Source organism: Genypterus blacodes, unplaced genomic scaffold (assembly GCF_046128005.1).
Source record: "Genypterus blacodes isolate CSIRO-AG114 ecotype Tasmania unplaced genomic scaffold, CSIRO-AGI_Gbla_v1 ptg000037l_1, whole genome shotgun sequence".
Classification (NCBI taxonomy): Eukaryota; Metazoa; Chordata; class Actinopteri; order Ophidiiformes; family Ophidiidae; genus Genypterus; species Genypterus blacodes.
In genome coordinates, this window is record NW_027466850.1 from 3,196,062 (window position 1) to 3,222,568 (window position 26,507).

General features: G+C 43.8%; 1 protein-coding gene across 8 annotated transcripts in view; it reads right to left on the reverse strand.

Annotated features, from left to right (window-relative positions):
- Positions 1-25,195, reverse strand: part of rap1gapb (RAP1 GTPase activating protein b) — a 42,538-nt gene extending 17,343 nt beyond the window's left edge. For 2 of the 8 annotated variants that reach the window (XM_076147140.1, XM_076147142.1), the window contains exons 1-3: positions 25,001-25,195; positions 19,985-20,020; positions 6,384-6,477 (exon numbers count right to left, since the gene is read on the reverse strand). In XM_076147140.1, coding sequence (XP_076003255.1) covers positions 6,384-6,477; positions 19,985-20,020; positions 25,001-25,044 — 174 coding nt within the window. In that variant the 5' untranslated portion in view covers positions 25,045-25,195. Of the gene's footprint in view, positions 1-1,060; positions 2,686-6,383; positions 6,478-11,196; positions 11,280-19,984; positions 20,021-25,000 lie in introns of those variants that run through there. The other 6 variants (XM_076147136.1, XM_076147135.1, XM_076147138.1 and 3 more) reach the window with 4 other exon arrangements.
- Between the last annotated feature and the right edge of the window lie 1,312 nt (positions 25,196-26,507).

The window sequence follows — 26,507 nt, forward strand, 5'->3', positions numbered from 1 at the left end:
CATTTTAGGACGTCTCATGTGCTTTAATGTTCGGAACATCTCTCACTCTCTCTTTACAACTCAATTACAAGTCAATCACAGTCTGATGTTTATGTTTTGTAGTCTAATTGTGGACAGGTGGCGCCGAGAAATCAACCGTCAATCTTAACACGTTTATAATTAAAACAACAGCACAGAGTAAAAACGAGCCGACAAGCATTAAATCCGGTGCTTTCAGGAGAGCAACTGGCACTGAATAAAATAAAGGCACACGCCTGCAGGCAAGTACTCGTTGTGGATTTTAAGCGGCTCCATCTTTAGATGAGGGAGCGAAGGATCACAGTTGGCCTGGCAGCAGTGCTTGTTGTGGGTTGAGCCCTCTGTTCACCATGTAACACAAGTGGACTGAAGTGCCAAGCTGATGTTTCCACATGACAACTTGAATTAACAGAGGGGCACTGCAGGGCTTGCCCCACACACACACACACACACACACACACACACACACACACACACACACACACACACACACACACACACACACACACACACACACACAAACATGCGCGCACATAAACGCACACACACACACAAACAAACAAACATGCACACACACACACAAACAAACAAACATGCACACGCACACACACACACACACACACACACACACACACACACACACGCAAACATGTCAGCCTGACTGAGAGCTGCAGCCTCATTTTAATGCTCAATGTCAAAACTAACACCGTCTCTGACTTCTGATGTTAATATCACTGTTACTGCGACAACTTTCACCCCGATTCTGCTCACCAGAATATCAATCAACCATGCAGACCACATTGTAACCACATTAGTGCTGCATACACACAGATCACTCTTGGATTGTGGAGCTGCAGCTGCAGCAGAGTGAACTTTAACAATATGGTGTGGTTACATATCCACAGTCAATCCACAAAACTCATTCAGTCTAATTTATGGACTTCTACAGAGACAAACATGAATATCTGTCTAAGCTCTGGTAAACAAGCTCTGTCACTACCTACAGCAACCTGTCAGTGCTAAGCAAGAGAAGCATACTCACATCACTGTGGCATTGTCTGCTGAGATACGGCTTAGTGGGGGGACTGTGGAAGAGCCCGTCCACTAAAGCACTCTTAGTTATTCTAAGATCTGCCATCATTCCACAAGTGCGGATGAAGGCAAGATGACAAGAGTGGAAGTGTCGATGCCACTGTCAGACAGAAGTAGAAAGCAGGAATCGACAAGGACGACGCCTCACAAGATCGAGCGCTGCACATCAGCCAGTCAACTTGGAGAGAATAGCTGATGTTTGTCCATCTGAATCCATCTGATACATGTGTGAGGTAAGAGTGTGTGCTGTTGTGTGAGAGTCTTATTTCCCTCCCTTCCTCTTTTTCACTCTCCCCTCCCATAGACAGACACACACACATGCACACAGTTGTCCAGTAGGAAGAAGGGAGGGGGTAACGCGGAGTCTGTGTGTGTGTGTGTGTGTGTGTGTGTGTGTGTGTGCTGCACTGCACTACTATCTTTAATGCAACACCCACATTTGAATGTGGACACACACAAAAAAGGCACAGTTCTCATTTTTGTCACTTCACACCGAGACATCTTCCTCTTTCCTTCATCTCGTACTTCTCAAGCCTATGAGACAGAAAGCCTCTTCCCCTGCTGCTCCATAAAGATTTTACAGTCTTTGACACACACCATAAAAGTAAACGGGACAGTCAAAGGTGATTCAAGACGCAGCTTATCCTTGAAACGCCCCTGAGGTCAACACGTTTTCATGCATGTTTTAAACACATGACAAGAAGGGGTTGATTATAGTGGCAGAGCCCAGAGGTTGTAGGTTCAGATTCCTACTGTTGGTCACACAAATGTATAGGCTTGGTATCTGACACACGGCTCAAATACATGTTCACTCCCCTATTAACACAATCACTCATAACACCTACACACATCTGACATTCTAAGAAGAGTCATGCAGACTTGAGGGAGGCAGCAGAGGCTTTTTGCTGCATCATGCATTCTCTTGGTGGGAAAACAATGATGTGAAAGTTAAAATTGCCACTTGGAGAGACATGTGGGAGAGATAAGCAGCCCTGTTTCCCCCCGTGTGTGTGTGTGTGTGTGTGTATCAGCCACAGCCTGATGAGCAAGTTAGCCAACAAGAGTGCCTCAGAAATCGTGTCTGCATAGTTAAACAAGGGTTTGGACACGAGAGCATGAGAGAGAGCAACAAATGCAGAAAGGGAAAGGCAGACATGCAATGGGAAGATAAGGGACCCAGGCCTGAAAGGAGAGAGAGAGAGAGAAGGAGAGAGAGTGAGAGAGAGTGTGTGAGAGAGAGAGAGCAGAGTTCTTCATCAGGCACGCATCCAACACCAGATCTCAACATACGCTGACCTATTTCCCAAAAATCTGCTCACATATTGCTGAAAGCTCTTTAGAGGGAGAACAGATTGTACCCGTGTCTGATAATTGTCTTTAATTTTGCAATGCGCAGTAAATCCAGGCAACCATCCATGTTTCATTGATTTCCCCCGAGCAGAATCAATGGAAAGGAGACTAAATGTATTGACCGTGAAGCATAAACAAATATGGATTTTTATTCTTTACAGCTTCTTTCAGTGCAGTATGAAGAGTATGAAGAGTATGAATCCTACACTCCTCCATACTGGGAGCACCTTTAACACAAGGTGCTACTGAGGAATCTTAAACTCTAACTTCACGCTTGTTACATTTGACGGAGAGACGTTCATTTCTACTCACGATGCACACAGACATTGTTTCAGCTGTAAAGCATAATGTGAATGTGTGTGTGTGTGTGGTGAGTGTGACAGCAGCTCGGGCTGTTCGGAAAAGTCAGTCTGCTGTTGTACGAGCCTGCATGAAATCAGGCATCTGAAGGGAACAATATGTATCAAAGAAAACCAGAGGGTTTGGTGAACGGAATGAAAGGTTGTGATGATTTTGTTGGCCTTTCTCTACTTTTGTAGTGGCACAAAAGCTACTGTCAGCAATGAGACGACAAGGCGGCTGTTTTCCCTGCTTGTAGTGCATTTGGAGTGTCATGAAGTTCAGTCAGGCACACCGATGTCAGCGTGGTAAGACTTTCATTTCGTGCACCTTCAGCGTCTAGAGATAATCCCAGGATAGGAATAAGATGCATGAAAATGAAAGCCGAGGCAATCTGTTTGAAGAAACCACTTTAAAAAGTAGTTTGAGGCGCAGTTGAGAAGCTTCTTATTAAGATGTCATATAGGTGTGAATGTGTCTCTCTCTCCAAGCCACAAACAACAATCAAAACCCTACTGTAAAATGATGTAACATGTCTACAACCACCCACAACAGAAGTTACATGTTGTCATTTGTATGCGTTAAAGTTTACTGAGTCTCAGGATGATGTAGAAACGAGTGACAAACAGTGAAGGGTGCATTTGTATGTTTTATAATGTTGCCGCTGGATTTGAATCCGTCCAGCCAGAGATGCAATTAGCAACCAAATGCAAATGTTTGTGTCTTTAAAGCGACAAACAGGACATAATCCAGACACAAGAATAGCTTCACAGGTAGTTCATAACGAATCAGAGCAACAAATAGGATTCAGCCCAGACATCCAATCCCCTGTAATACTGAAGATTGTAGACATAACAGCCTTAAAAACAGCATTATAATTACTGTAAGACCGGGATGTTGGAGGAAGCTACAGCTGAGCTATCAATGAGCCATGAATGAAGCAGCTGATAACTAATTAGCTGACAGATACACAGCTTCACTGCTCTAACTTAAGGCTCCATTGATGAGACGGTGATTGCTCCATTAAACTAGAGCCCCTCACTTCACCTCTTTCATTTTAAATTGAACACGCATTAGGCTCCTGTCCTTGGACAACACGGAGAGGCTGCACTGAAAGCTCTATCAGTGCTTTAAAGCCTGAAAGGGTACGAGCTCCACCTCCCTCTGAGACGATCACAAGCAGCCTGAGAGTGAGTGTGGGTGTGTGTGCGCCTAAGAGGGAGTGTGTGCGTGTGTGTGTTAGCGAGTGAGTGCATGAAGTGAGAGACTGAGTGAGTGACTAGATGACCAAGTGATTCACTGATCGACTGAGGACTGAATTAGCTTTGTCCGAATACAGATCGTGTGTGAATCTATACAGGAAACGTTCATATCTGCAACCCATGAAGAAGAAAAGTCCATTTTCCCTTTTTATGCTGATTACTCTGAGAGCTGAAGAGTAAAGCTCGGACTGAAGCGTTTCATTACCGGCACACGACCATCACCCCCATAACCCCGTTTGAATTTCCACAGATAAATTGCCAATAATTTGCACCCAAAGCTATTATTATAGGTTGGCCAGTATGCTTCCTCATTATTAACACCTAATGATGGCCAACCTTTCAGAATAAGAGCCCTGAATACATAATTAGCCCTCTATTGCTCTTTAAACTGTCCATCATCTACCATCAGGCGTGGATGAACGACAGCTCTCCTCAGGCTATCTGCTATGATCGCATCATTAAAAGCACACTGACGTAAGGCGTCGGTAAGAACTCTCACTATTCCATACGTGTGTCCATGTTACAAAAGAAGATGATGCAACCCCGTCAACAGCGATGTCATTTTAGCATTCTGCTCAGACCTCTAACACTGTACAGAGGCTCACACTTTCACTTCCATTCACGTACTGCTGCATGCTCCATTTTACTATTCTGTACATCTCTCAGATTAGATTCAGTCTCCTTCTGTTCAAACACCTTAAATTAAGAGGATTTTGACTCTACACACACACACAGCAGTAAAAAAACGTTTCATTGCTTTTATTGCCCTTTCATTAAAGTCTCCTGCTCCTCTTCCTCCCATTTCTCACACATGTAGATAATATAACACATGCCAGAGTATTCTTTGCAGCACAGCTAATCCTTCCCGCAAATAATTTCCACAGGCGTTGTCATTATTATCATGTGACGGATATAAACGCAATGTTAACTAGAGCAGCTGTTGCCCATCTATATTCATCACAAAAGCCTGTGACAGAGGACAGAGGACGCTTCTGTCCTGTCTGGCATGGCCACAACCTGCCAGCTAAATAAAGCCACAGGGACGACCATTAGAAGCACCTTTCACCCAGACGGAGGCAAATGTGAATTAAGTTAGGACAGCTGAGGGATGTGATGAGCAATAAGAGAGAGGAGGAAACCAATTGAGAGTAAAAATACACCAACGCAACGCAGCTCAGAATGACCCACTGTCACTTTTCCAATGGCGTCAGTAACTCAGAGTACCGAGCGCCTGGTGAGGAGGAAAGTGGGAGGATTTATTTCAGGCAGACAGGGGTTCCTGAAGGCAACGCCGGATTCATTTTCTGCATAGACGTCTTAAGATGTGGCACAAATTGGACAAAAGTCACAAACCCAACAAGAATCCAATCACAGAGCTCAGAATTTGGTGAAAACTTGGGCAGAACTCGGTTGAAAGTAAATTTGCTGTTAGAATCTGAATCAGTTTAGGATAAATTACAACTTCTGTAGGTTACAATCAGGATTTTATTCACTAAGTATACGAGGCGATACAAGCGATTTAGTTTGATACATGAAGGTGCAGACATATGAGGCCGACGCAGAGCAGGATTACAGCTGAAACGCACTAGAAGAGCAATAACATCAAGGAAAGAAGCATTAAAACAGAAGAAAACACAATGTTCTGCAATGACAAAGCATTTTCAACTTGAGAGCCAGACTCTCCTCTGGCATCGTCTCCATGCTAATAGCCACTGATGCTCACCGTGCTGCTGTATTTAGAAACACTGGCAATCAGCCGGGACGCCGTCTCTGTCAGCAGCATTCATGGGTTCAGCCCCCTACAGAACAATCTAGCGTGTACAGCTCAGCACCTTAAGGGGTCAAACTCTTGTAACCTACTTGAGTTTGCACTTTCTCACATGACAAGCATGACGTCCATACACACCAGTAGGTGTCAGCATTATCCTCAAAGTGAAGCTGAGACTAACTTAACATTGCACACTTATAGTGAGCAATTTAATAAATTGGCCGATAGATTGCAACAAATAAGGTTTTGTAGTGGGCAGTTTGATGTAATCCTGTATTGTTTAATGACCCATTATGCTTCTTTTCCTGCTTTACTGAACACTGGTTATCGTTACAAGAGGCTCTTTTAGATGTAACATCACAACTGCCACTTACAATCAATCAATACCACCGTAAATATACAGAGCTGACTCAAGCTGGAAGCTCTCAAGGACCATGCTATTTCATCTTTATCAGAATTATCTGCTGCGTGTGAAACACATTCCAGACGCAGCCAGAAACACATGCAAAGCTGAGTAAGAAACATAACCGTGTCAGTTTGAAGCCTGGTGTTACCTTTAAAAAGGAGGGGAGAGGAAATAGATGATGGGAGCGTGGCACTGAGGTCTCTACTTCATCAGAGACGCGATGGTTCCTTCCATTTTCTTTCCTGTAAATCATAGAGGATGGAGGAGAGAGAGAGAGAGAGAGAGAGCGAGAGAGAGAGCGAGAGAGAGAGCGAGAGAGAGATGTTATGGCCTCGGTGTGTCTTGAATTTCCCATAGAAACAATGAAAGAGCAGGAAATTATTACCAAATTATCTGCTCATTACAGTCTATTATACCTGCAAAGGAGCGATACAGCGTGCATATTCCCCTCACATTGGACAAGAAGAAGGACCAAATTACGAAATATCAGAGGGAGAAATGAAGAAAAGAAGAGTGGAAAGCTGAGAGTGGAGCGAAACCTCATACAAAGACAAAGCAGCAGGGCTCTGATCTCATCTCCTGACCTGCTCCTCTCCTCTCCTCTCCTCTCCTCTCCTCTCCTCTCCTCTGTCTCAGCTCTGAGTGGCTGGACTACTGACTGATTCTAGTCAGACCAGATTAATTCACACTTTGTCTCTCACAACACTCGGTTGCTAGTGACGAACCGTCGGCTCATCTGTGCATGCATCCTGTTTACAAACCTGCAGCACAGAGCAACCCTGAGCTCCTTTCATCCTGTCATCACAACGTATTGGTTTATAGCTGGAGAGGTTGAGATGAGATGATTTATGATGGCATTCTGTCCATTATTAGTTATATTCCAGCTTCTCTCCGGGCTAGAGGTGAGCTGTGTGTCTGAGTAAACAGTGGAGCTCTTTCTGACAGCACACTGCTGACCTAGAGCCCAGGTGAGCGGATGTGTGTGTGTGCACCACAGTGGGACGCTGCTCTGTGTTGCCTCTGATCTCTGAATCTCTGAATCCTGAGAAAACTTGAAAGGGGCTGTGAGATATTTCCTGCAGCATCCTCGGCTCCTCAACCTTGATATTCCCCCGAGTGTGAGATTTCTTGTCCGTTTCAAAATGCAGCTGGGATACAATGGAAAGAAAAACCTTTAAAAAGAAAGTGGGAATATAAATCCGTTTACAAAGAAAAGGATTGAAAGCGATGTTCTGTTGGAAAGCTCCCAGAAACACAGATGTTTATTCATGTTTACAGAGGTTCCGTGTCATATTCAGAGGCTGCTTCTGCACACACAAACAGCAGAAACACCTTCAGAGCACTACCCATAACTACACAGAGGTAGAAATCAATCACTATTCAGAAAGAGCTCACAGACAGAAAGATGGATGCAGCCTGACAGCCCTGCCACCTTCACTATCAAAGCCACGCCTGATGGCTCTGATCAGAAAAGGTTATTAATTTTGTCCGTGTGTACGTGCACTTGCGCTTGTGTGTGTGTGGTTGTGTGTGTGTGTGTGTCACTGGATCCATTTATAAGCCAGATAACCAGTGAGCGGATCCATGCGGGTTTAAAGCGGGCATATCTCCCACACATTATCAAATAGCACCATCCATTTCACCTGCATCCTCACATGGCAAGGTTCCATGATAAAGGTTTCGTAGGACACTGAAGAGAAACATTGAGTTCATCATTCAACATCTGCACCAATGCACCTCAGGAGGCACTAAGGTGAGTTGGTGCAGCACAAGAAATTAGCATGCGGAGAGTGTGAGGACAGGCTGGAACGTATGGTGTGGTGATAGCGATGCCTTTGACTGCAGAAATACACAGTATGGAGCCGTTTCTACCCTTCACTTCAGGTGGTCTGATTAATTCATCCACATCAACTCTGCAGGCTCACGGCTGCATAAACATGCTGTTGAATACGCACAGTATGAATCCCGTGAGTGTTTTCTAATGCACATTAGAGCACAGAGGGAGAGTTCGTGAACCTCGACCTAATTAACATCTCACCCACTGTGTGTCACATTAGTCAAAATAAATCTCCAGCGCACTTAAATCAGCTCCGGTCGTTTTAAAATAACCGTCACCTTTAAAAGTGAATCAGAGCATTAATCATCATTTTATGATGTAAGGCGTCACTAAAAATAGAGCTTTGTATTATTTTTTAAACAAATGATTCATCTTCTCACTGGACTTGAGTCAATAACAAACTCTAATCATCAATTCAACTAAACATTGCTGTTTATCCTCCTGAGCTTTTGGACCGTGGCAGCAACACGGCGGCAGCCAGGTGGTGGGGTCAGCGGGTCACACACACGCACGCACGCACGCACGCACGCACGCACGCACGCACGCACGCACGCACGCACGTACGCACGCACGCACGCACGCACGCACGCACGCATGCACGCACGCACAGAATGATTCAAGAGTACAGAAATATGCAAAAAAGTATGCGGTTGAGTAATTAAAGGAGATAATGGGAGCTAAAGCTGAAGCCATGAGTCATGTTCAGGGGACCAGCTGTTTTGTGTTGATGTATTAAGACGAAAAGATCCAGCTTCCCTCAGATCATCGCACAACAAACACATCGCAGACAAGATCCTGCATCATAGTGTTACACCGAAAATTAAACCTGGTGATGAAAGATAAGATGATCGTAAAATGTTATCCCTACACACCGTCTGAACACTTCATAGCACAGATGGAACACAGAACAGTAGATTATTTCCATCTTCTTTCTTCCTCTGTGTAGAATTTTACCAATCAGCTCCTCAAAGCTGCCAAACTTAGTTGAGAGTTCTATTCACGTCATGCAGAATTGAGTTTGTAAAAAGAAACAGCACAAACAATATAATGGAACAGATCTTATCTATATGCAAACCAAACGGTCCAATATTCAAATCCAATTAAGCCTCCAAAGGCCATGGCTCGCTAAACCGTGTTTTATTACAAACACGCTTTTTTTTCCCACGATGAATTTCAAATGCCATAAAGATTCCAAAATGGACACAAACCATTTTGAAACTAAATCCCTCTATATCCAATTAATGTGTGTTGCCAGGAGCTGTTTCTGGGCTCAGTGCAGGATAAAGAAGTCCAACCTTCTGTGTTTGTGTCAAAGCTCAGGCTGTGCTGCAACTGCAAATACAAATGAATGGGGAAACGGTCAGCAAACTGAATTTAAAACATGAAATTGCCATCTGTGAATACAGAAACAGCTCACATAGCTACAGCATCTTATCCACTGTTCAGAGTCAAATGTCACTCGACCAATTTCAGTCTCCATAGAGATTGAAAACAAGTAATAAATGTAGCTACAAAATGGTTTATGGTAAATGGTTTGTGTATGTTTGATAGGCGTGTTTGTTTAAACTCCAGAGATCAGATCCGTATGATGTGTCCGTTGTCAAGTGAGTCAGTCTGAGAGTTAAACAACACTTCAGTCCTGAGTTTACATTGTGTTTACGTTTGGATCGCAGACTGTTCCTTTAGCATATATTGATTCAAATTAATCAGGGATACTTATCGTTGAAGGTCAACAAAGGTTTTAGTAAACACTGTTGGCCTCAGGCTGATTCAGTGTCAACACGGCTATACAGCATGTGTGCCGATTCCAAAAGATCTGTGTAGAAAGACGGTGCAAGAACAGTCAGATATCATCAGATCAAGTGCTGCTATGTCCAATAGGGCCAATGGGAGACACTTTCCTTTGTGAGGGGACGGTGTACGCCTGGCCTGAGGCTTGCATTAATGAGTTTGGACCCAGAGGGGCCCATGACTGCAGAGCTCCAGCCAGTAAGTTCTATCTGTAATAAAATACAACATTAATTTCTAAACACGGGTGGATGGAAAGTAGCTCACCATGAAGTTGCAGCTCCAGCCGGGCCAACTAATGCAGATAATTCACGTTTCATGATAGAAAATGCGTAACTCCACCAACTGCATACAAAGGTTCATTTAGTGAAGAAGAGCAGTTTACTATTCTAGTCATTTTCCCAGACAGATCAATCTTAATCGAGCAACGTGATCGCAGCCTGTGGGGCTCCAAAGGCTGGACAAACACAAGAGGGGATCAGTCCTTTATTACGCCTAGAGTTTGAAACGATACCACAAAATGATCTGAAGTTTCCGTGCTTTATTCACACCCACGCAAAGATCGTTATTATCACCGTCATAAGTCTGCTGCTGGAAACAAGCAGAGGCAACACGATCAGCAGAGACAAACAGGAGCCGCTCCACTAAGACTGAATTGTAAAGTGGCTTTCATGGTTTGGTTTCTGCTTCTTAATAGTTATATTTACAGTGAAATGGAGCTCAACGGAACCTAATTTTCCCATTTATTGTCACTGAGAAGGTTCAGATTTTGTATTTGTGCCATTATAGATTAAAATCTCTCATGAGTTTCTTTTATTTCTTTCTTATTATTTGATTATAACTGGGAAAAACGTTATTCTTCTGGTTGCTTCTCACACACACACACACACACACACACACACACACACACACACACACGCACACACACAGGGAGGCAAGCTCTCACACATGCATATACACACACGCACACACACTTGGGAGGAGACAAGTACACATAAACCCCTTAGCTTTGCAGGTCCACTTAGTAGAAAGCAACTAATCTAATCAAGTGCAGCAGCTAATGCACAATGAAAGCAGTCATTTAGTCTAGATGCCAGTCAGCCACTTCCTGTGTGTACCAGTGAGAGAGACAGAGACAGAGAGAGAAGAGAGAGAGAGAGAGACAAAGAGAGAGAGAGACAGAGAGAGACAGAGAGTTTGCTGCTGGCATAGTCTGTGTGTTTTCCTCTTTCATCTATCCTGTATTCACTTTCTCTCTCCCCCTCTCCATCTCCATCTTTCCCCATTTCTTCCTACCAGCCCACTCCACGCCTCCTTCATCATTCTCCATGCTTACCTTTGTGGAGAGCCGCCTCAGTAGTAGCTCAGTGTCGTCTCTTCAACAACTTGGTGCTGGTCTGCGTGCGGCTCCTTCTGCGCGTCTGACTCAGTCCCTCTCTATCCTCCCAACACCTGCTGTTGGAGCTCAGCCTCTCTCCTCTTCTGTCAGATGATGCTGAGAGCAGCCCTCCCTCTATCCTCCCTCTTTGGAGCACCCTCCCTTTCCCGCTCCCTCCCTCACATACATGCCAGCGTTTTCCTGACCATTTTCACTCCGAGCAAAGCACAAACACTCATCTTCATCTTTTCCTCCCCATCCTTTTGTTCTCTGCCTCTCCCGCTCCCTCCCCCTCTCTATTCTTTTGATCCGCCAGTGACAGAGAGCTGCCCATTCACGCTGTGGGCGTTGCTTTGCTTCACATTTGCCTCATTCACTCTGTTTGTTAATAGCTAAAGCTGTTCTGACAGTACCAAAAAGTGCTCAGGCTGGACGCAGGTTTGCGAGTGAAGATGTCCAGAAAAAAAGGCACTTTATGTGACAGGTGACATAAGATCACGCTTCCCCATTATCTGCCTGGCTCTGATAGCCTCTTACATCATCATAAAGCCCTTTCTGCAGAAAGTAGCTCATTCATCCCATTGTCCATTTGACACATTACTGACAGGCAGTTTGCTGAACAGCCCTCAATTGCTGCAGATTCTCTAGCACCCTGCCACAGCGGAGAAAACCACTTGCTCAGCCCACAGAGGTAAGTGCAGGTCTGTGTTGTTCTATGTACAATGACTAATCTTTTCATCACACAGCCACCTGTCCACATAAGGCCTTGACTGAATCCGAGCTCCACCTGAAGCATTTTAATGCCACTGTGCCTGTTTCACTCGCTGACGTATCAGATCCTGCTCTGCACAGTATCGGCAAACAATCATGTCAACGTTCGCAAGATGATTCAGAATGATTCATGTCAAATGCAGACGTCTATTAAACAAACACCTTTCCTGTTACCTCAACATGTTGGTATGTGGCAATCCCTCACATCACATTGTGTATGCGGGGAGAAAACACATGTTAAGAAGTGTTTCTGATATTAACTGACCTTAACTCATGTGCTCCACCTTTCCTCTGGTGTCAGAGAATCGCTCCCCCTACCTCTTTGTTCTGAAATATCAATCCACTACAGATTTAGCCGCTTACTAGTGTTACAGTAGTAGTGATTGGATTCTACAAGGAGTACCGAGTTGCAGAAAACGTGATAGTACCACTGGTTACGATCAATATGCCGGTGTGAAGGCCCAGGAAAAGCTCATTTGTGGATGTGAGCCAAGGCTTTGGGTGGCCTGTTGGGTTATCCACACCCTCCAGAGTATAACATTACAGGTAGCCCAGAGCCAGCTTGAACACTTTCTTTAAATACATAGCCTGTAAATCATTCTCTCTTACACACATGCACACACAAACACCTGCAAAGACACAAATTCATGCTTAATCGGAATCACGTAAAGCCGTAAAGATTTGCTATTAAGGAGGATCTCGGTTAGACTGGATTGCTTACATAGTGGTTTTCCAGCAGAGGTCCCAACTGTACTATGAAGGAAGCTTAACAAACGGACCGCTCACATGTGGCATATTTACCAGCAGAAGATAAAAAGGATTGGAGAGGCAGGAAGAATATAAAACTGAAAACAGGAGAGGAACGCAGGCAGAAAATGTTTCACGTTAGTTGGGCTGAGCCTCAACTGCTTACAGTATTTAAAATCGTAACACAATCACACCAGGTTTTGTGTACGTGTGTCTTCAGCGTCATTACTGTATCTTGTTGATTGAATATCATCTGTGATCAATACCTTAGACATCCTTTCTCCGCCCTACAGAGAGACCCCTAAAGACAGGTACACTTAGTTCAAGGGGATCCTGTAGGAACGGTGATGCTATTTTCCATCTTCATGATATATTTCTGCTTGACTAAGCTCAAACATTACCTGCTCTGTACCAGGCTTGCTCTGGATATCAAGTTACCTTGGCGACAGAGTGTAATCAGAAGTAAGGCAGCTTCATGACATGGCATGAAGTTAGCTAGCTAGCCCCTTAATCTGTACAGTACAGCCTTCTACTCTGTCACTCACCTAGAGATGATTGGTGCAAAGCTGGAACCGCCTGAGTGACTCAGCTTGAACATGCAGAGAGGGAGCGGGAAAGCACAAAAGACATGAAGTACAATAGACAATTTTGATCCTGTTTTGAGCCTGTGAGCTGCTGGTGGGGAAGCGCTGAGGATGTAAGCAGATCTTTATGAACACGGGAGGGATGGGAGTTAAAGCAGAATGTGAGGAGGCTGACTAAGCAAATCAGAAGTGACTGCTCATTTGGATACCTTGTAATTTGCATCTGCTAATCAGACGGCACGCAATTGTAAGAGCAAACCTATGTGGGTCACGGTGACACTCACACTCACTCTTCTTCCCATTTCTCATTACATGAGCTTCAAGCCCTTTTTCTCCTTCCCACTGCGTCTCTGTGCTTACCTGACTGTTTGCAGTCCTCTCATGGGTCAAAAAGACTTCATTTAACATTTACACACCGTCCACAGGAGGAGCTTCACTCTTTAAACACACTCTGTGTGCAGGACTGATGTTTGAATGCTGCTGCTGCTCTCTCTTGCAAGATTCTATCCCTGTTTTGCATGCGGTACAGAATCTTGTATCTAGGATGGTACAAACTCAGAGAAGGTAAGAGGTAATGAGACTATTAAGGTGTGCGACTGGAATTTGACTTTGCATTGTGCCTCCCCCTGCTGGAGACGTTAACAAGCTCCTTGTGAGTCAACATGATGGTATAGTCCAGAAAAACAAAAAAACAAATGTCTCACAGATGAGGTATCTACATGTAAATGATGCTGTAAGGACTACATCCCTCTGCTGGCTTCCTATGGATACTTCCTGTGTCTACAGAACGTACAACCAGGACGGAGGCATCACCATCAGGAAGCAAACCCTGGCTTGTGGCTTGAGTTCCTCTCTATAAGTGTTTCTTCAACATAACAACAAAGCTGTCTGCACTGCCACAAACCTGCTGGGTCTCATAATTACTTTGGGTACCTACCAACCTAGGTGGTCCTCAATATTGATTTTGGCAGCACTGGACTTGAATCCAACTTAGTGAGAAACCACAGCACAGTTGGTGGGGTAGATAGCATATGGAAGACTGTAGCTCATCTACAGCAAGTGCAATACTATTCTCCACTTCCTGTACCATAGTATTATATCAAGGTAACAGCTCCTTCAATGGTGATATGATTAAATTAAACATGAAATTAATGACTTGCATTATGCACTTGGTGCTGAATACTGTGCGTCTGTACTGAGGCGACCGTTTTATAGGAATATCGGTAAAGTAATTGCTAACTGCCTCTGTTTAAACCCATTGGAATTTATTAAATCTCTCAATTCAATTGAGGTTTTGGGGTCTTTGTAAATGCAACTGCAGTCATCTGGACATCATTTAAAGGCAAAATTAAATTAAATTTTGAGCCATTTAGCCTGCTGGCTGTGAGTGAACCAAAATAACAATAATAAAAATATTTTATCCATGGCATAGGTGCTTAGATATGCTTAGATTCCATCAATTTAACATAGGTAATGACAGAAACTTGGCCACTAAGGTTAGCACAGGTTTTACGGCACGAATGATTTCACCATTTAAATTCTGTCATCGCCCTCACCCGAAATCAAGTGAATGGCTTAAACGCCAATGCCTCAGTGACTAATGTGTGATGATAGGCAATATATAGACGTACAGCCGTTAGAAGCTGCTACAGGCCGAAACACTGGCTGCTGAGTGAGAAGTGCAAAAAGATAAATGACAATATCACCAAATGCTGCTTCCTACAGCAAACTGACTGAAAAATGTAGAATAGGACATTAACGGTACAGGAGCAGAGGTTCAATAACAAAAGTTTAATGTTTCCATCACTGGCTACAACCACCAGTGTTTATGAGCCACATTGTACCTATGAGCAGCTGGAAATCTCATATGCAACAAGCATCAATTCACAAATTCATTCTCCAAACAAAAGAAAGCAGCACATTTCATCTCCAATTTGTGCCACCAAAATGTGTTCAGGAATACGCAGCTAATGGCATTCATTGCTCATTCCTCTTTGTGGAAATGTGAAGGATGATTAGATTGTTCCATTTACAATGTTCATAGTGCGTCAAAGCGAGACACAAATGCGTGAGCGGGCCAATTGCTTTGTACTTGAATGAGTAACACAGGAAAGCCCATTACCTCCCTCCTTCACTCGTTACTCTCCTTTGCTCACCGTCCTCTTCCTTAGTGAGGTATAGTGTGGATGGAGGCTAATTGAAGCGTCTACTGAACTGAGATGTAATCGAGCTCGATTACATGGAGTTGACCTCTGATTACCGTAAATGGCTACAACTATAAGGAACATTACCCCTCCAGTGCCAACTGCTTAATTAACTAACTGAAAATATTAATACTAAGAAGGGAGGCTAATGAGAAAGTAGACAGTAACGTGGGTGTGCAAGTGTGTGAGCATACACATTGTACTTAAGAATCTCCCGTAGCAGCTGAACCTGAACAGGTGCACAGAGCAACTTGTGAGCCCCATCTGCTAAAATAACCTCCATCTTCTCTGCTCTGCACTGCATGCTGACTTTGACCTCACCACAACATTTCAACATTTATGCTACATCAGCATCAGTTGCCGCATGGGTCCCCTTGTCGTTCCGATGTTCCCTTGTTTTCCATGTGGTCAAAATAACACACACAAAATAGCCCATTGCCTAAAATAGCCAAAGCCCCAGTGTGTTTAACCGGAACAAAGTTTCTACTCAGTTTTCAGACATGTTCTGCCTTCACACTGACTCAGCTCTGTGTCTCTGCTCAATTGGCTGCACCTGTTGTTTATAAACTATCGGCAGTTTGAAAGGATTTGAGCTTTAGCTGTCACTCACACAGCGTGTAAGGTATTTTTTTCGGGTACAAAAATCTTTCAGACATTTTTCAGGCCTTCGGGCTTCATTTTTTCAGAGTTAAAATCATTTTGACAGATTAAATGGGTTTTTCAGATGATGCCAAGTTTTTTTTGGGCCAAATTAAAATACATTCAAATTCCCTTGATACTTGCCTTCATACTTTCAGGTACAGAAATCATTCCAACATTTTTCAGGCACTCTTGCTTCAATATATCAGGCACTTGCATTTCTAGTTCTACATGATCTTCATCAACTGTCTCAAATGTGGTGGAGGAAAGCGAAGGGAAAGCCATAAGCAGTCACTGGCACTTATAAAGCGTCTTGTCCCACAGGAGTCAATTTTAGGCCCTCTCTTATTTTCCCTGTTTATGCTTCCCTTGACAAAGACATCACACTACTGTTTGGCTCTTCCCTCTGTGAGAACCTGGCAATAACTGTTTTGATGACATCAAGGATACAAATCTTCCTAGGATGAATGAAGATAAAAGACAGGTCATTAAGGAGCTTCGATTCCTCCTTAAGTGTGGCCATTAGGGGAATCTTCTTTAAACTAAGGTTCATTGCAAACATAATCCCCTTCTGCCACCTCAGGACCTGTAGAAAGTTAGCCAGGCTATCCTCTCCTCTGGTTTGGACTGTTGTATGGATCTGCTGTCTTTACATTTACAGATACATTTTCTACATATTTGTTTCAAAATCTTCATTTGCATACTGCTCTGCCACTGTACAGTACATCATGCAGTTCTATTCATATAATCACCTCCATGCATCCACCATGCCACATACTGTGTGTGTGTGGCGTGTGTTTCATTGCACACACTGTGGGCTCACTGATGAAAGTGAAGCTGCAGGTGATCTAATATCTGACCAATCTGCAGCTCCAGTCTCTTCCTTCTGTTTGTTTTCTCCTCACGGCTCCTGGCTCCAAAAGTAGGATGGAGAGCAGCCATTAAATGCCATCTGAAGAGTCACAGAAGGCCAATTAGAGGCCTATTCAGCTTACTCTTCGTCATCGTTCAACATTGAGGAGCACTTCATTACCACCCAGCTCCTTGTGTCAGTCATTGCCTGCATAGGCTTACAGCCCTGGAGCAGCTCAGAGGAGATCACTTCAGGGCAACAGACATCCAACTATACTTATACATAACAGAGCGTTAAATTGAGCCCAAGTCCCAAAGCAATTACAATATGGTAAATGAAGAAATCACTTTATTTCATATTTTTTGTCACAAACTGCTGCATCCTCGGAGAGTCATTTTAACAATAATATGAAATTGAATTTAATCTATATTCAATATTCAGTTCATACCACGCACCATAAACTGGAAAACAGACAAAATACTGTTCCAAATCCGGAATAACAGCTCCTGCAGAAATGCCACGGCATTTATTCTGGCTCCCTTATCAGCACAGCAGGACTCTTGAATCTACGGTGCATAAACACCGCCATTATCAGGAGCAATCAAGTTAATGAGTGTTTTATTGGGAACACTGTGCTGAAAGCGCTTTAGCACAAGGAAGTAAGCGTGTTCTCACCTTTCATGAAGCGCAACTCCTTTGTAAAAACAGCTCAAGGCTGATACAGTCACAACAACACACTGCGTATGTATGAGGCTGAGATTGTTGAGACAGGTGAAATGAGAGAGGTGATGGAACCATGGGGGCCACACACAGAAACACACACACTCACACACACACACCTGGCAGGTTGAGGAATAAAGCTCTGATGGATTAGACGCAGTGTCACTCAGCAGGGATCCAAGGCAGTAAGTTTTTAATGACAGTGTGGTTTGAAGTAGCTGTCATAAATCTGGTGGATGCCGTTCTATTCTTAACACATTGGCAGCATGAATGTCTGGGTAATAAAGGAATAAAGTTATAAAGATGGAGAGAGAGCTGCACATAAGGATTAAAACTGAGGTATTTCCTAATCCTATGTGGGTCCGTGTTAGAGTTTCATTTCTTGCCATTGCCAGTTGTCATGTAATTTCATAAAAACAAGGTAAGACTCATATAAGATCATTTAAACTGTGTCTCCTCACTGAAGACTCCAAAGCTGGATTTGGAGAAAAACGGCAATGGAAATAGGAACTGAATTGAAAACAAACTGAAGATAAATGAATTATTAAATAGCTAGTTTGTTGTTGATCGCTTAGCTTTTTGCTCTGAGAGCCCGAGCAGACTGATAGAATACACAATTGGCATAATGACTCAGTGATTTTAATCAGAGCTGTGCAATTGCGCATCTCATCTCCCTGAGGTTCCATTAGCATGAGGCAGAGACCTGTTCTCACCCCAAACCTGAGTGTGTGTGTGTGTGTGTGTGTGTGTGTGTGTGTGTGTGTGTGTGTGTGTGTGTGTGTGTGTGTGTGTGTGTGTGTGTACCTGCCTTTCCACCGTTGGCCTTTCCAGACTAATTACTGACCAGTTTTACAAGCTCCTTAGCCTCTTGGGTGTATGATGATGATTAATTAACCATCTTCAGTTTTTCGTAGCCTATAAGCTCGTTTGAAGTCATAAACAATAAAACACTAACGCTCCAAGCAGAAAGACATATTCTATTGATCTACGGTTTATTAGATTGAGACAGCAAATCACCTCAGATGTTGGAAATGTACACACGTCTTTAAGTCTTCAGTCTCCTCATCTGTTCTCCTCAGCATCATGCACTTTTCAGACCTATGTCTCAAGAATTCCAGGTATATGGATCATCATATGGGCTGCTGCTCTGTTTGGAAGATCTAATCCTGTAGTTACACAAACAAAGGTGGTTTCTATTTCTTCTTAGTTTGGAATTACAAACTCCATTTAGTAAAAGGAGCCGTAAGATGTAAGTTGTTGTTATAGTTGAATGAGATTGAATACGTATCAGGCTAGGCAGAAGCTAATGGAGCCAAAGTTATGTCTAATCAAACAAAACAATTGAAGATGTGTTAAGTCCTCGCAACATATCATGAGTTTGGCTATAAAAAGTCAAACTAATCTGCCATGATTTATTCAATACTATGACATTTAATAACACGCTTTGTAATTTCCTACAAACAATATCTTGCCTGCCACTTTGTAATGTGAAATACTACAGCAAAGTGAGTGTGTGTGACATTTTGTTTTGAACCTTCACCATTAACGTACTGATATAAGATGAGCCAAACTTCTCTCCCGGCTGTGCCAGTCTACTGTAATCATTTCCAGTCCACAATGCTCATAGTTATAATGTCAATAACCTGTACACATACAGTAAGACAGCGTGAATATAAACATCACTAAAAACCACTGGGTAAGATTTAAACAAACAACCACATGGGTTCAAACTGAACTGTAATATAGATGAGATGTTATAGGTCTATGTTTGTGAAGAAGTGTTACTATCAATCATTCATTGGCCCCTGTTGGTTAATAAAGGTGTTTGCCCAACACACCCAGCTGGTAATGTGCAAAGTGCCTCTGCTCCCCGTCTCCCTCCATCTGCTACGGCCCGGAATTTTATAGTGAGCAGTCACACCTTCCCCTCTGTGAACAGGGAACCTTGTGAGCTCCTCTGCCTTCTTTGATCATAAGTGCAGTTATTCTGCCCCTTAGTTAAAGGCGGATTTTTTAAATTCCCATTAGAGGACAAGGCGAGTAAATGTCAATATAAAGGAGAGTCCGCTCAATGTTCCACTGCTCTCAAATATGTGGCAAAACAGCAGGTCAGACAGACAGAACCTTCATCAACCTCCTGAAAATGCAGCATTTGTTAAAGGAGCATTCAGAGCATTTTTAGCATAAATGCTTCATAGATATGCATGAATATGTAGGAGAGAACTCACCATAAGCCTCTGGTCTTGGAGAAGGTCTTGTCAACTCTACAGAGAAAAAGAGGAGAACAAAACCTTGGCTCAAACCCACCACAATATGCTGAAACAACCCTGCATGCGGAAGAAAAGTGCTAAGTAAGGTGCGTTCAAATGATGGATGAGACAATCATCAGTGAACAATTGATCATATATTACCGGCATGTAAACGTCAGATTATCATAATAGATATTGGAGCATACAAGACTCTCTTACGTCTCCCTGTGTCCCGGTGAATTTATTATGATTTGGATTATGACACGTTTTCTTTCTCTCGTGCAGAACCTGAGAGTGAGTCATTGTGAAAACACACTCATGCCGTGCACGTCTCCTCCCTCCTCTCCTCTGCTCCCTTTCCTTCCTTCTCTCCTCTGTCTGACCGCCAAGTGCATAAAGCTGCTGCCAGATGTGCCGTGCGGGCTGGCAGGCAGTCCGGAATCCTCTGAATTATACAGCGCAATCGGGGGAAGAGTATGTGGGTCAATGCAACATGTATTAAAAAGAAATACGACATCGAAGGATTATAAGCAATGGGGACAGTAGAACAAGAATTTGATTGTTGCAACTTTGCAACTAAGAAAGAAGGACTATGGAGATGAAAGGGAGAGAAAGAAAACTTCTTTTTTTTCACACAGGGATAAATCTTCCACCTGGATCAATCTGAGGAGCAATCACTCCCAACAAGTAGCGGTTTCGGATCAATCTGCTGCTAATCACCGCTTATCCTCTACACCGCCACGGCCGAGACAATCAATTAACTACAATTGCCATTCAATGGCGACACACTCACTGGGACCGGTGCTGCATAATGCTAAATTGGTAATCAAAGCCATTTATTCCCACAGTCTCCAATGAGAGAGGAAGAGGAGGGGAACTGGAACTGGAGTGGGTGAAGTGTCTGCATACTCATTTCCAGCTGTCTGCAGGGTCATTGCGGGTTCATCTTTGAAACGGGTCAACCTTTTCAAGATTTCCCATTAGGTTACCTGAGAAATCACACGCCGACATGTCCCTTTCATGCTGCATATATATAAATATATACTGTATATATGTATTATGGTGAATCACAGTGGATCACAGATTAATAGGGAATAATGCCTTCAAGAGGAGCTACAGTAGTATTGTCTGTCACAGTTTAACACAAATGTATCTTTGGTCTCAACGCTCAGAAAGCTAAAAAACATTAACAGCAAATTCAACAGATCAATGCGAGGACACGGTGGTAAAAGCATTATTAGTTAAAAGGGTTACTGCTGGACGGGAAGGATGAAGTGCTTATTTTAAATTCCTTGTGATAACATCGTGTGAATCCAATGATGGATTTTAAAGTGGCGCAGGTTTGCCATGATTCCGATATTGTTCTGCAGCTGATGGATTCAAGCGTCTGCTCGCGATAGAATCACATTTATGACATCACTGCACGTGAACAAATAAGAAAGTTACGGGTATAGATCTGTAAGATATCCCATTGTAAAGGTCTTGATTCATATTGGCGAATCAAACAACATCAGAGGGCCGTTGGGCCTGAACGTCTGTGGCTGACAGCTGATTTAATCTGAATTTGCTGTTTACTGTTTTCTTTGTTTCCACAGTTGGGGCCAGCAGGTGTAACATGTAGGAACACGTCTACAGCGCATGTTTGAACGGTCTAACTGTGCGTGTGCGTGTGTTTGTTTCTCCCCTCTGTGAGTCTCCATCGCTCTAATCTCAATGCATGACTCCCTCTGTCTCTCGCCGCCACCCTGCCACTTCCTCTGTTTCAGTACTTGTCTTTGTTGTCAAAATATTGGATAAACGCCTGTTGAACAGAATTGCAGTGTCTGAAATCAAACGTGTTATTCACAAATCCTTTGTTATACTCGTTGCACTTGTTTCTGTCATTAGACACAAATCACCTTCCAGCGTAACCGTGAAACGCATTTGACATGCAAACACTGACATTCTGGGTGTTGCTGGTGAGGGCATTGCTCTTTTCTTGTTTGTTTTCCTGTGTTGAGAGTGGAAATATTAGGTTGCCAGTCAGTGATACGCTAGGTGATCATCATTCCGCTGACTCGGACTCAATGTTTTGGTGTTCGCAGCCGAGAGAGGGAGGGCGGACAGCCGTGTCAACAACTCCGCCTCCATCCACTCCACAGCCACATGACTGAAGGAAAGAGGCACAACTAGGTAAAAGGTACAGTAGCTTCAAGTCAAGAAACACATAACAGAAGTGTTTCTTTCCAAGATTTGTTTATGATCATCTGCGGTAAAATGTGCTGCAATAACCTTGGAAGGACTTGGGAGGATTTAAATCAACAGTCGATACTTAGTGGTGGCCTCAAATGATCTGAAGGGGACTGTATAAAACCGTACACACGTGAATTCAATTCATGCTGCTTTCTATGAAGAAGGAAGAAGGAGGAACAAGTCGGTCAAGAGCAGGACATTAATTATGGACCTGGTGATGATTTAATAACCAGCCCACAACCTTGAGATGAATATTACCACCAACAGGAAAAACCCTGAAGCCCACTAATGTTGTCATGGCAGCTAAAATCAGATCAGATCAATGCAAAGCAAACTGCCCCGAGGTCATTCTGGACTAATCGTGTGTAGTCGTCTTCAAGCTTAAACTCACTTTGCTTACAGGCTCAGCAGAACCTGTCAAAACACCAGCGTCGCCCACAATCCTCCACTAAATCTGCACTTTACCCTCATAACCTTAAATCAAACATACACATCTCACTCGGCTCAAACAAAGTCTTTGAGTGTGTGTGTGTGAGGGGTCATGACCTTGTCTGCTTATGGCTCGTTGACACAGACACTTGATTCCTCACACGTCCCTCCTTTAGTGCCTGTGACCCAAATAAAGGAGTGTATGAGCAGAGTCCTTTGCCAACTCAAACCCGGTTCTTTAATCATTCCAACTACTTCACATTAATCTGACGCCGCATGAGGCCAAACACACAATGTCACATCAACAAGCCAAAGGGCACAGGAGGCAAAGTGATGCTCCAACCAGGCACAATTTCCACTCGGGGGTTTTGTTTGTCTGTTTTTTTGTTGTTTGCCACAGCCAAGTTATTATATTCTAACGGCAATTTCAATCAAACTGTAAGTGGGAACACGGGCAGAACACAAACACGGCTAATTTAATGGCCCAAATCTGGCTCTCGTCCCTTTTCTTCTGTTATCCGTCAGGCTGGTCGAACTCTGGTCTCATGGGTGCGTGCGAGGAACAATGAGGTCATTCCTTCAGATAGATTCTAAGGTTCTGATCTGATCCAGGTATCGACAAAACGGTGATGCCGGTGACAACTCAGATTAGTATTCATGTAAGCTTTCTTCAATACATCATTACATTCCCAAAATACTGTGAATGATCTCCATAATTCCATGAAAATCATCATAACATTCTATTCTAATCCCGCATGAGGAGCATTAATGGGGCGTCTCAAAAACAGATAGTGGCCTTTGTTGTAAAGTACAGCAAAGTCTAAGCTTACATGTATTTAGTGTCACAGGTGTGTGTGTGTGTGTGTGTGTGTGTGTGTGTGTGTGTGTTCACCCACAGATTCATACACAAACACAGGTGAGCACAGTAGTAATATGGGGGAGTGTATTTATACTTGTCACGCCGATTGAGAACTGCTGTGCACCCGTACTTTCCGTTCCAGTCTGCTGTAGCTTTGCGTGTCTATTAGTAGTTTGATTGTTTGGAAAGAGTTGTGACGGAGCTGGAAATCCTCCTCGGCCTTTTAGTTGAGTTGATGCTAAGAACAGATGAATAAAACATTACGCATAAAAGCCCAGGAGCGCCAATCACTCACATGGCACAGCGGCTTACGGGATAATATGGCAAGTACATGTAGGAATAAGGGTTTGGAAGGAGGATCTGCATGTTTTTTTTACTACATAGGCCCAGTCTGGAAGCCAAATAGGATCTTGGTCTTTATGAAGTGGTCCCTTCGGCTGCTGGTATCCGCCTTTGGACTGTGCTTACCTGGCTATTAATCATCTCCCTTAAAAGTCCCACTGAGCCTCGGGAGTGTTTTCTAAGCAGATCTGCAGCGGTCCCCAGCATCAGCAAAACACAATAGTCACAGTAATTTGTGGCCTCATGAATTCTAATGCAGTTTACCATCTACAGCTGAGCGGCTCATTGCACACAAACCAGAATATTCTCATATCCCCGTCGCTCAAATGCCGGCCGCTACAAAGTTATCACAAATATTCATGCGAGGCCAGAAGTATTCAAAATCTGCAACTCCGTAACTTCTTTATGGAATATGTATGGATACATTCAGTTTCTATCACTACTTCTCTCACTGAGTGGGCTGCAGCTTTAAAAGGAACACCTTGTTACTCACTTTGGAAATGACCTTCAGTCAGGTACAGGGCTTTAACACAAATTCGATGGACTACTTGTTGTCCCACTCTGCTACATCCTAAACTCATCAGAGGTGTCTGTTGTCAGGTGAAACTCTTGTGTCACAGCTCTGCATCAGGAGAAGCAGCTGTGATTCTCAGGCAGACAAACAAACGACTTTTACTGACTGTGACACATTTATACCACCAAAGAAATCAGCTCACTTCAGGTCAACATGACTAAATGTAAACAATCAGCCTGATGACATCATGCATCACATGTGCATAACTAATAGGTTACATGGCTCCTCTGATCACTTCACACACTCACACATTTTGACTTGAACGCCTTCCACTGTTTGGCTTTGACCCTGTGGATAATGAAAGCAAGCTTAGTGTCAACGATCTCGCCAGCTAATCAAGGTCTGCAGTTGCTAAGGAAGTGCAACACAATTCCCAACTAGTCTTACACCTTCCTCCCCCTTCCTCATCCTCCCTCCCCCTTGCTCCTCTGTGACACACACACAGGTTAATAACAAGGCTGCAACAGGTAGACCTGCTCCAGACTTTCACGGCGCAGTAATCAAACGGCGGAAAATACAATGTGATTCCCCAGAGGTTGATCCTCTCTCTCATCCTTACCCTCCATAAGCTCCAAAGGTGAAGCTCCTTTTTCTCTGAGACATCCTGCTGAGCGGCTGATGAGGCAGTGACCTACAGATGAACAGCCATACCTCTGTCTGTCTCTGTCTGCTCGTCTCTCTGCATGTATCCCTCTTCACCTCTTCCTCTTTGTCCTCCCTCCCTCCCTCCCTCCCTCCTCTCAGCCCTCCCAGCTAAAGCGCCCGGGCTGGGAAATGTGTGTGCGTGTGCCTTTGTGTGTGTTCCACCATAGTGTATCTTCTGAGTGTACACTTCCCAGCCCTCTCTCTTCCTCCCTCTCTGCCTGTTCAGCTCGTATAAGAGAAAGGTACACCCCCCCCCCCTTGTCCTGTTGTCCTGGTAACAAACCCGACGCTCTCCCTCCCTCCCTTTATCTGCCTAATACTAATTCATCCCCACAAAGAAATTGTCACAAAAACGCCAGGATTTCCTACCCATGTCCTGCAAATACAACTCCTCACTTCCATTCATGCTGTGAATCACAAGAGCTCTTCATTGGAGAGCAGCTCTCAGGAAAATAAGCACGTAGCGCTAACAACACTTGAACACTTGAAGGAGGAGGCGAAGGAGGGGGAAGATTTGGATTTGGTTTCTTCTTGTTACGGAGCTTTTTAATAAAGAGTCGCATCCAGGTCTCAGCGGTAAATCTGTGTTTCTCCGCCACGTCACCGACCTGTCAAATGAATTCTAGTGACAGTAAAGTCGTATTAGAACATTTCCTCGTAACTTGGCGTCGTTCCTTTTTATACCATGTAAATAAATCAATGATTGGCTCGAGTCCCGTTGAAGCTCCCATGTAAACCAAATGGAGAGAGTGCCAGAGTGAAAGCTGAGGCGTGTGTGTGTGTGTGTGTGTGTGTGTGTGTGTGTGTGTGTGTGTGTGTGTGTGTGTGTGTGTGTGTGTGTGTGTGTGTGTGTGTGTGTGTGTGTGTGTGTGTGTGTTATCTCTGTCAATCTGCCGTCGGAGCACATGTCTGCTTACAGTCAAACAGTAAGAGGAGACGACTTCATGTCTCAGCTGATGTCACTCATTGTCTTGTCTCTTCTGATCTGCTTCGTCTTTACTCCTCTCTGGTCCTCCTCTGCTCCCGTCCTGTCCTGTCCTACTCTATTGTCTGTTTGAGTAAATCCCCCTTTATGCTTGGCTCAGACAGTATATCCATCCTGTCCTCGTGTCCCACTATCAGCACGAATGTCAGGGTGCCCCTTCCTCTGATTCTATTAGGCCTGTGTGGACTTAGTACAGACACAGACTATGAATCAAATCAAAAGCTTGGAGGACAACATGTCTCCTTTGAGGTCTTCTTATCTGCTGCATTTAGAGAAGAAAGCTTTTCGGGTCTGTATGGTAAATATGGTGCTAAACTGCTGGGTGGGGAATGAAAAGGGACGTGGAACATCTTGTGTGTGTTATGGACACAAAAACCTGCATCCTCCCCGAGTCAGACCCTTTTATTTCCAGTAAAGTGGTCAGAAATGGCCGCTC